This window comes from Eucyclogobius newberryi, unplaced genomic scaffold, assembly GCF_026437365.1.
Source record: "Eucyclogobius newberryi isolate DKJ021-1_F unplaced genomic scaffold, fEucNew1.0.hap1 SCAF_7, whole genome shotgun sequence".
Lineage (NCBI taxonomy): Eukaryota > Metazoa > Chordata > Actinopteri > Gobiiformes > Gobiidae > Eucyclogobius > Eucyclogobius newberryi.
In genome coordinates, this window is record NW_027316389.1 from 26,458,595 (window position 1) to 26,470,028 (window position 11,434).

General features: G+C 37.5%; 1 protein-coding gene across 1 annotated transcript in view; it reads right to left on the bottom strand.

The window, feature by feature from the left end:
* Positions 1-11,434, bottom strand: part of LOC140348860 (cGMP-inhibited 3',5'-cyclic phosphodiesterase 3A-like) — a 124,530-nt gene that overhangs the window by 21,776 nt on the left and 91,320 nt on the right. Inside the window, exon 4 of the mRNA XM_072434975.1 lies at positions 7,979-8,139. Within this exon, the coding sequence (XP_072291076.1) occupies positions 7,979-8,139 (161 nt within the window). The remainder of the gene's footprint in view (positions 1-7,978; positions 8,140-11,434) is intronic.

Below are 11,434 nucleotides of genomic sequence, written 5' to 3' on the forward strand. Positions count from 1 at the left end.
GAGCGCTTAACCTGCAGGATCAATGAGCCACCCAGCGTGTTTTTGTCTGCGTTTTGCAATGTTAATGGAAGACAGAGGTCAAACGTGGCTCTTTGGACTGTAACACTGACGCTGTTTTTATAGATGTAAAGCAGCCACAGCAGCAACTCAAATAACAGTCTATTGAAGGAGTATGTTGGCTCTCTTCATGTAACCAAGCTTTTCCAGGTATGCACTGGATCAATGCCCCGGACCGCCAGCATTAGTCTGTTTCACTGAATGCGTAACGTGGTGAAGATGTCGTTTTGAGCGAGTCTGGAGTCATTCTTTTTGACTTCTGACTTGTACGCTGGATTTTGTTGGATCAAATGTTATGTCAAAATGATTCTTGATAATTGTTTACACTAAAATGGCATCAGATCAACTCCAATCGAAGTTCCAATGAGGCATAAAGTTAATAATGACACGATCACAACTGGAACTGGAAGACACGTTTCATGGGGAGTTCTTTTGGGTGAGACGGATTCTACTTTTTGATTGGATAAAATCTGACGTTATGAAATCATGTACAGAAATGGGTCATTTCTGTTTCTGAACTAATTAAAGGTGCACAATGTTCATTTTCTGACGGAGGGTCCGGTGGGTTTCCATGGAGACTAGGTCCAGTCAGGTCAGATCTGTGTAGAGGTGACCTTCCTCACAGTAAAGAATGTTTTTTTTAAATGTATTTATTCATTGATTTTTGTGTTTGCTGACACTTTATAATAACTACAATTATTATTATTACCTGCCTTAGTAAAGAATGAACAAGACTTCCTTCATTATGAACAATTAATTCAACCCTATCCTTAATTAAGTAGTTACTAAGCCTGAATCATTCCTAATAAACTATATGCTCATTATGAATTAAGGCAAATTAAGGTGTAGTTATTATCAAGTGGTACCTTGTGTTTTTTAATAAAAAAGGTATTAGAAAACACAATTTCTGTAAATGCATTTGTGGAGAATTGACACAGACCTTTGGCAATCTAATGGCTACTTCGATTAGGATTAGAACTGAGATGAATTAAATGTATTAATGTGTTAAATCTCTTTTGTAAGAGTGTCCTGGCCAAGGTAGAACAACATAGAACATTTCACACTCACTGTCAATCAGCAGAAAGTGACAGACTTAATAAAGCATTTGCAGTTTGATATCTTTGTAATCTAAAAGAGTCCAACAAAACCAACTCTTTTGATTTAAACCCCTTTTGGAGTTAATTTCACACAGCAACAGATCTAAAATATATTGTGCTTTGACCATTTGACACATTTCTATTTGTTTTTATTTTTTAATTGACATAGTTGATAGTAAATAAGAAGCAGAAATAACGACATACACCATTCAGAAAAGCCCAAAGTGACACATTCTGGGTTTGAGGCTCTATTTCAGTTCACTTTGACGTATGGTTCACGTGCATCCTGACAAAAACCCTTGGACTGTATGAAAACACATCTTGAAGGGTAATAATAAATATTCCGCCCCGTATCTTAATGCAACGTCCAGCTGTCGCCGCGTCTTTGACTTTGCTGTAATTTAGTCCGTTTCTTTACCCAAGCTCTCTCAGCAGGATGACGGATCACCTTTTGGTTCAAAGCCCAAGAGAACAGCAGCCGACCGAGCTTTGATAAACACAGAGCCCATTATTTTAACTTCAAGGAATCCACCAACGCTGGGCCGAGAAGACTTGAAGAAGCAAACATGTACATTTTATGGAGGTGGGTGAGTGTGATAAGCAGAGCGCCTGCGTCTGATGCATGCGTGTTGTTCTTTCCCGACTGAGGGCTGACATGATGGAAAAACAGAGTGGAATCAAGAAGCCTAATGTCCTAATTAAGATTTTACTGATTTGATGGAGCAGCGCACAGGAGACAATTGAAGCCATGTGTTGTCGTTTTTTCCTATTGAATTGAGCTAGCTGCACTGAGAGATACTACTATGAGCAGTGTTTGGAAGCTTGAAAATGCATTTAATAACAGAATACTGATGTTGGTCTAATCAGAGAAATGTATTCTGATTTTCTGAATAAGTCCATGTAATCTCTCATTTGTGTTCCATCGTAGAAAAAGATTCAGTTGTCGTCATCTGGACACTGTTTTTTTAGACGTTTCGAAATTCATTCTTAAGATTGAGAATGACTTTTTGGATGAAAGTCAAAATGTCTGGTTTAAAAACACAAAAAACAATGTCCAGATGACGACAACTAAATCTTTTTGTACAATGTATTCTGATTTCTTGGAAGACTTTCATGTTGAGTTGCTCAGTAATGGATTAAACTCATCCATCCTGAATGTATTAAATGAAAGGTTTTTATTGCTGTAAAATACTAAAAATAATATAAGATCTATATTCATCTATGTGTTATCTATTATCCAGGTGTTTTACGAGCCATACATATTTTTGGAGACGGGGTAAATTTGAGCACCTGGAGGACACACAAAACACAAAACATTTCTTAACCACTGTGATACTGATGATGGAGAGTTAGGACATGAGCAGAAAACAAAGAGACACATGTAGAATCTGGTTTATGACATAAACTACCAGAGCTACAAATGCATGTCAGCCTGTGGAGAGTCGTTAATTGTTACTGATGGATTCTTTACTAAACTGTACATAGACATGCTCAGACAAACCAGTGCACAACAAAGTACACAAAAAGTTTGAAAGTGTTACTCAAAGTCATACTGAGCGAGAGCGAGCAGCCACAGCTCAGGCCCAGACACCAAACAAACAGAACCATTCACTACTGTAAACAACATGGCAGCTGTGAATGAAGTCATGCTGCACGGCCTGCTTTCATGTCTTAATGGCAGACAGACAATCAATAGACCCTTTAAAATCATCACAAGGCTTAAAATTCCAAAATGGAGGCGACTGGAGGTGAAATGAAGCAGATTACAAAACATTTTCAATCATTATCTGGGATCAGATCTAAATGCAAACAGTTTTGAAAAAAAAAAGCTTTGCATTTCCGGGAAAGAAATGTTTAGTTTGCTTTAATATTACAAAAAAAATATTTTCTAGCCTTAAAATCTTTAAGAAATAAGTTTCACAAAAAGTATAATTTGTAGTAAAGTGTGTAATAAGCGCATGTTTTTCATTGGTGATGTATGAAATGAAATGTATTGTATATAGTCTGTAAATTCCGTATTGTTTTAATTCTGAAAGCCTCCTATGGACAAGTGTTGAAAATTAGCTTATTTTGCTATACAGTACCACTTAAAACATTGCATCTGGTTCGTCCAATGCTATGTCCATATTAAATAAATAAATACATATTTTTTTGCGTGTCTATTTAGAAGCCTACATGTTTCCACATGAGTCATAATTTTTCAAATAACCACAGCTAAGTTCAGAGATGTGGGCGGGGATAGGGGGTAGGTGAAAACAGACATCTTAGAAGCAGTTGCAGGACAATACAGGCTCACTCAAACGTGCATGAATCAATCTAAATGCAACTTTGAGGAAACAAATGATGTTGAAACACAGCTGGAACAAGGTTAAAAGATCTTTAAAGTTGATTTAGCATTATGTCTCCTTTAAAGTGATTCTGTCTGTGCATTTTGGTCCGTACTGCTCTTAAATGCACGGGTACAAACATGTCAGTGTATCTTTGCTGATTGTTTACAGTATGCAGATGTATTTTTGGCCGGGGGCAGAGTGTGACTCATTAGCCTGTCGGAGCCACATGTTTTCACTGGAACACTTGGGCTGTGTTTGATAATTAGCTTTAGCATCAACACAACTCTGACAGACTGTGTTCCTTCACACATGGATGGACCTCATATCTGCTATGTACACATTCAATTAGTTTAATTAGTCGTCACAATGCAAACTTCTGCCTCTGTTCTTCATTGGACTCAATGGCATATTAGTGCAAACTTGAAGTACATTTCGTCATTTGCTTTCTTATTTTCTTTCTGCAAATTGGTATTCGCTGGTAAATTGAACATGTCTCGATGTGGCTCATTTCACATTGTAATAAATAAAGTGTATCATGTGTTTTTTTGGGGGGGGGGTTGTTTTTTTAGATTTCTTACTCCAAAGCTTTATCTGGCAATTACATACATTTTTAATGGAAATTGTATTATCTTCAAAACACCATTCACGATTATATCAAAATGTGTATATACTGCACACCTCTATAAATAGTGATACAGGGTCAATAACGTGGACTGCAGTATTGTAATGTAAGTATTATTAGGCATCATTACCTAAACTAAGTTGGAGCGGCACTACAATTCTGTTGATTAGTTTGAGAAAGTAAACTTACAGTTGAGTTTTTGATGATTAAATTTAGTCTATTTCTTAAACTAAACATGCATTATGGGGTTGAACAAAGAAAAGCTGTTGAAAGTGTAATTGTCTGTTTAAATTTGATATTGCAGAATGTTATGTGAAAATTAATTATTATAATAATAATATTGTGAAATGATTCCTTTGTGATTCATGCAATGTCTGGGGGATTCCCAGCCTTAAGGTCTATTTTAAAATAACATTTATATATTTGACCATGCAGGACAGTGATGCCAGGTTCACTCTTTTCCAGTGGAATTGGGAAGCTTTCTGAGACATGCCGCAGGTGAAAAATATTATTTGCGGGTCGGGCCAGAGCTGTTTTCCATGTGAAATGCTCCGAGGTTAGTTTTCTTCTTTCACAAACACAGGAAAATACTGTTGCTTGTGTTTTGGACAGTTTTTCAAACTCTGATGCAGGATTATACCCTGGACGAAAGGTAGAGAGGGGCAGAAGAACAGATATCACATTTAAGGGGCTGTACTAGTTAGTATATATATAGTAGTATAGTATGTATAGTGCAGATATATTGTGAAAGCATCTCCTTGGGTCAAAATAAGACAGCTGTGCACTATATACATCAAATCATTAAGTGTTTTTTACCCTCCACAAACAGGGAAGTAAGGCTAGTGCGCTGCTAGCATGCTGGTTGTTGTTGTTAGCATTACTGTAGGAGCAAAATATCAGCTCTGGCCTCTGAAAGTTGTAAAACTCACTTAAATGTTCATAATGAGGATATTAGAAATGCATTAGGAAAAGTTTGCACTGCTACAAACTGCTTAAAATGAACGATCTCTGTTTTTCAAAAATCTTAAATTAGGTACAGCGTCTTTAAGATAATAATACCATGCATTGACCCTAATTAGTGTTTTTCTATGTACTAAAAGTAGTGCATTATTCATACATTCGTTCCATTCAAACTGAAAACCTTTGGGTCAGTTTTAATGTATTTTCTAATAAGCAGAGAACAAAAATACTGATTTGTTTTATTGAAAAAAAAAACAAACTAAACATAACCAACCATATTTACAAAATGTACTAAAAATGTCCTTATTTTTTATTATCCACAATCCCTGCATCTTTATTGTAATAAGTTTGTTAATAATCGTAGTATACAGTAGCTCTGACCTGAAGACAAGCAGCATTTATGTGAAATCCAACTGTCTGTACTGGGTTAGGAGTAGGAGTGTCTATCCCCTGCTTTACTGCTTTCATTATAAAAACATTAACAAAGACAATGATTCATATTCAAGTACACATGGACCAGAACTTCTCATGCCAGGTTTCTGGAAATGTCCCTGTTTTAACATTGTCCAGGCACAACATCACAATCTCAAAGTAATTGTGTGGAATGCTATGCTCTGATCACAATGAATTACTCTCAAATAAACCTCACTGTAATCAGGCAATTAAATTAACAGTTGTGTTTATTCTAGATAAAAGACTTCATGGTGATTTAACGGTGAAAGCAAATACACTTAATTATATTCTTCACATGCAATTCTGTATTTGTACTTGTGAGGCCAAGACAGCAGGTTTGACCTCACAAAACCAGAAAGTGTTCAGTTACTTGTCTCCATGGAGATTTGATTGCTTTACTTAAATGTTTATCACGCATTTGTTCAATTGCGGTGTTTTTGTTGCTAGAAATACCCTATAATACATACATTTTTACTATGAGCAGGGTCACATCTCCACAGATCTGACTTATAACTTGAGGTAATGCTCACCTGCTTGTTTCCATGGAGACTAATATATTACGTTAAACAGGTTTTGGCCATCTCAAGTCTGACTTCTTTAGGACAATATCCCAGGTGTGGGACAGTAAAAAGGCCCCCTCATCCCGGTTTAAAGACATGTGGGCTAAAAGGCTGATTTGAGTTGTTCCTGTTCTGCCCTACGTTCTTTTTTCCATGTGAACGCCCTCCCTGTTTACTCGAAGTACATTTTATTTCAAGACATGCAGGATATTTTGCATACTACATTCGATTTGTGCTCCGGTTCCTTTGTGTCTTTCGGGTGGACCAGTAGTTGTTGTGGTATCAGGTGCACACAACACACGCAAAATTAAACTACAATCTATAGTCAAACAAATTGCACTTTGCACATAAAAAACAGCCTCCAAGTCCCCACTACTTACACCCAGCGTATAATGAAGCTGAAAATACCAAAGCCTGCGTCTCCCATAGAAGAGATAGGCTTTAGTGGGGCTGTAATTCCGTGCTATCTGCAGCGGTAATGCTCTGGGAGTGTGTCTTAGTTATTCAGGTTAATGCGTTTACCTCTGGGCCATATTTCCATTCTGGCTCCCATTGTGCACGCAGACACTCACACAGCCTTTTCTCAACTATTACCGCTCGCTAGCACTCTTCTGGGAACGGCCTCATAAGCTCAAGATGGATGTTTGGAACTTGAGCAGCCATCAGAGGAGTTCACCTTACAGCGTCTGTTCAGGCCATTACCACAGTCAGGACAATAACCAGAATGCAGTGCTCCACAGTGGGGCATTAGGGAAGTAGAGCACTTCATTCTGAATAAAGTGAAATCATGCCCGGTCACTAAGCACTTTCTGCACACCTTCACCCTTTCATTCATTTTTCCAGTTACACTTCAGCTCATAGACTGGGAAATATCACAGCTGTAGTACATTCTATAAGTAATGACAGTGGTATTTTGTAGGTTCTTATAGCACTAAATTGTAAGATCTTGGACTATAGTTCATAGGTAGAACACCATCACTATATTAATTAAGTAAAAACAAAGACTTAATTCATAATTAACAAATAGTTTACTAAGAATGATTCAAGCTTGGTTGAATTAAGAGGTTTTGGTTAGATATTGTTAAGGTATTCACTGCAGAATTAAAGGGACTGCACCAGAAATGTAATAAAGTACATCTGTTTTGCCCCAGGACAGAGATATTGTAGAAGCAGCTTTTTGGGTGAAAATAAGACAGATGTGCGGTCTCTGCATCTAATTATAGAGCGCTCTATTAGCATGCTAATGTGAGATGAATAATTAGGACACTCTGAAGGTATTGAGTAAAAGAGCAAGACTGCTGCAAATCGCTTTAAATGAATTAGTTCTGTTTTTCACGTTTTTACAGACAGTAAAAACAGTAAAAGTGTGAAAATCATGAACAGAACCTTAAAGTAGTTACTAAGCCTGATTCATTCTTAATAAACAGTTTGTTCAATATGAATTATGAATTGTTCATACTTAATTATTATGGCTATTGAAATATAGCAAAATAATTAAAAAAAATGATTTAACTCATGCAAGTTAGCGTCCAATCAGTCTCTGACTCATTTATAACTGCTCATCTAACAGAGGCTAAGATTTGAGTGATACTTTGTGTTTTGGATTAGCTTATTTCTTTTATGCATTTGTTTCCTCTTGGCTGCTCATATGGAATACAGCACAATATATTATGCAGCTTAACTGAACTAATTGCATTTAGAAATGATGAATGAAATGATGTTCCTGTGCCCATACCTCGACTAAACTTAAAGTGTACCCATGACAAGATGCACAGTGTCTTGTTTTAGCCCTGATATAGACTTGGTTTGGTCCTGTTCTACTGGTTTAGTCCAGGTTTAGTCCCAGCTTCCCCTTGGTTCTGACGTGTATGTGAAGTTGAACGCGGCCTGGCTGGATACCTGCACGTGAGAAGGGCTTCGTGGAAGGGCTTGATGCTGGCGCTGCGGTCCCTCCTGACCGGGCCGGGCTCGATAGTGGGCAGGCCGGTGGCAGAGGTGGTGGTGGTCCACGTGGACGAGATCCTTCTCAAGAGCCCCGGGTGCAGACTTTTCCTCAGACGCTGCACACAAAGACAAAGACAGAGCAGTAAAATGTAAGCACATCTGAAGCAACATCGCGGGGAGTGTGTTTGGATAAAAGCACTGCGCTCTCCACCTGAGAAAAGAGGTTAATGTTTATCGCTAAGTCATGTGTCAAATCTATCACTTAGATGAGACAGTTGTTTGGCTTCACCTGCCCAGAGGCGAAGACATGATGCAAGGGATATTTCTGTCTACATCTGTCATGGTTTGATGTCTGTTTTTCACTGCGCTGAATCCTAAGAACTGTTCTGTAACTATGAAAACACTGTGCAAATATGATTAAAACTCAATTAGAATGTAAACTAAGTATTGACCAGTGATAGAAGAAGCACTCAATTGTGTTAAGTAAAAAAAGTAGCACCTACAAACATCTTCGTAAGTAAAAGTATTTAAGAACCAGTTTGAAAATGTACCTTAAATGTAAAATGTCAAATTATATCACGCAGATCTTGAGAAGTGTGTGTGAATGTGGTGATTTTGATAAAGAATTGTGCAGATTTTTTGTCAACATTAGCAATTTGAACTGATATTTCCCCCCCAAAAAGCCAGCACACGTTTAGGCAGGACATAACCATGATTGTGCTGAAAATAACCCCTCAGACCACGTTCAAATTACTTTCTACATTTCAGTCCATGGAGTAGAAAGTACAGATACCTGCTCTTAATTTTACCGAACTAAAAGTAAAAAGGATCCACTCCGAAAAGTGACTTTGCTACTTTACGCCACATGCTTTACCATATTTTATTTCACATTGTCTCTATGAATGACACTTTGCTCTAATTAACTGTCTCACAAAGAGGTCTTCATGGCCGAGGATCAGACAAAAATCTGTCTCATCCCCCAAAGACAGTACTAAACGTTTGGACGAGTCGGTGAAGTAAAAGTCCATATTGTCTGAGAACGCTTCCAGCTATTAATGACCTCTACTGGACAGAACATTTTGAGATCCGAAGAGCACGTCTCGGCCCCAACAACTCGTTCTTATTATCACAAACCATGTTTCACTGAATAGTTGACTTGACTTGTTTTTTATAACAAACTGTAAATACATGTTGACAGTTGTTGTGACAGCATGGGACTTGTAAAGGGTTTGTTGTTCTTCGGGGTCAGAAAGGAGTCAGCTCACGGCTTCTTGACCTACACACAGGAAGTGGTCTGGCGTGGAAGCAAAGTCAAAAGCACAAACAATAAGACCTGCAAACAACAAGCTTCTGTTATTGAGTTAAATGAATTAAATAGATTGATTGGGTTAGAAAATACAGTCGTAAAATTGATGTATTTTAATCTCTATCGTCTGATTTTTCCTTTGTGTCTCATTATGTTTTGCCTTTAGTTCTGTGGCTCTCAGGATTTACACACAAAGTACAACTAAATTAAAGATTCCTGTATCCCAGAATAGATCAACCACTGACTATAACAGGACTATTCTAGTGTAAAGTAAGCTAAAGGAGGTCTAAAAATGGATGATAATAAATCATATTATTTTTTAGTATCCCAATAAAGATATAGTCAGAAAATAATACTGTACTGTATGTCAATCCAACAGAAAAAAAAACATGCCTTTATACATATTAGTTGAGACAATTGTGAAATATCTGTTAAATGAACCAAAAAAAGAGTTCTGAAACATCACATTATATCCTCATTTGAAAGTTAAAACAACATAACGTCTTTCAATTGTTGTTGTTGATTAGCTCTCTTTGTATCTTTTTTTCAGTTTTTTTTTGTTTACAATACGATATATTCAATATTCAAATTTTGCATATGCTCAAAACAACATTCACAATATTATCTAAATGTTGATATATTCCCCACCTCTAATTAACAAGAAATACCAATAAATTAACAATAAATCAACAATAATAAATACCAATAGATTAACAATAATGTGGATACAATTTTCTATACAGTTCACAGTTCTATAGACAAATTCTGGTTCCAATCTATGCAAAGTCAGCTAACGCAGTCGTTCCTGAATGTCCATCTTCTTAAACAGCACGGATACACAAATAATGTGTATACTGTATATATGCTATGTGATATGACTCCACTACTTTTCATTACAGTCAAATATTTGTTGATATTTTTATAGAGATCAACTGAAAAACCAATACTTCCAACATATTTCCGTTATCAAATCGCTTTAAAACCCCACACACATTTTCACATGTTGGGCAGTCAGACAAGTGTAATAGACCCGGCAGACTGACCACTCCTCTGACAGTTTATTTAAGCTTCTCTTTCAAAGTCAAGACGATGTAAAAATACACCTGTCAGACATGTCATTGACTTAAAGGCCATCGACAGGCTTCCCTAAAATCCACAGAGGACCTTCTCCCAACTGAAGTGTCAGGCTAATTGGATCCATACCGGGACACGACTCCATATTGGCGTCCCTCTTTGCGATAGACCCGCCGTCCTGAGCGCGTCTGGCCCGCGCTCACCCGGCCCGAGCACATCTGTCTTGTTGACACAGCTGTGGCTATGAAAGAGAGAACGGGGCAGCGAGCAGCAGACGCGCTCTATTTTTCTTCACTCGGCTTTGGGAAAACACAGGCCTTCTTCAGTGGATGCTAAAAGCTTAGAGAGCAGGAAGCAGTCATTAGCCCAAACATGGCCTAAAAGATTAACATGTGTGCGTAAGCCTGCGGAGTATAAATCATTTGGCCCTGGATAAGTGGACGAAACAAGACTTTATCTCTGCTTTCATTGGACCGTTCTCATGAGTTAACGTCCAGTCAGTGGCGTCCTGAAGTTATTTGCAGCTATCGTAACTCTGCAATGTTCAAATGGAAAATTGTTTTCACCGTTGCTTCACAGAAAATGATCCATGTTGTATTGGTATGATGTTGTTTTGGTTCCAGGTGAATTTTCTTGCTTAAATGAGAAATAAGTAGCATGTTTACCTCATCGAACGTCTTTAAGTCCCTGTGACGGTTAAATATGTATTATCGTGGTGTTTCGAGTGTAAGTCTTCACCCGGTCTATGGGCGGAAAACCAGCCTTGCATGTTTTTTCATGTTTTAAATGTGATTATATAGCCTTATTTAATGAAAAAAAGCAAAAAAAAGACACAAAAAACCCACATGTTTAAAACGGCTCCTTTAGATAACGCAGCAACAATGGCAAAACTCTGCTCGAACTCTAACTCTAACAACTCTAAGTTGTGAAAATCCCTTTTATCATCATTGTGCTGGATCATGTAAGGAATGTGTTGTTTGGATTGCTGCAAAGAGTTTAAAAGTAACTGTTTTTCACATTGCTCCTTTGTG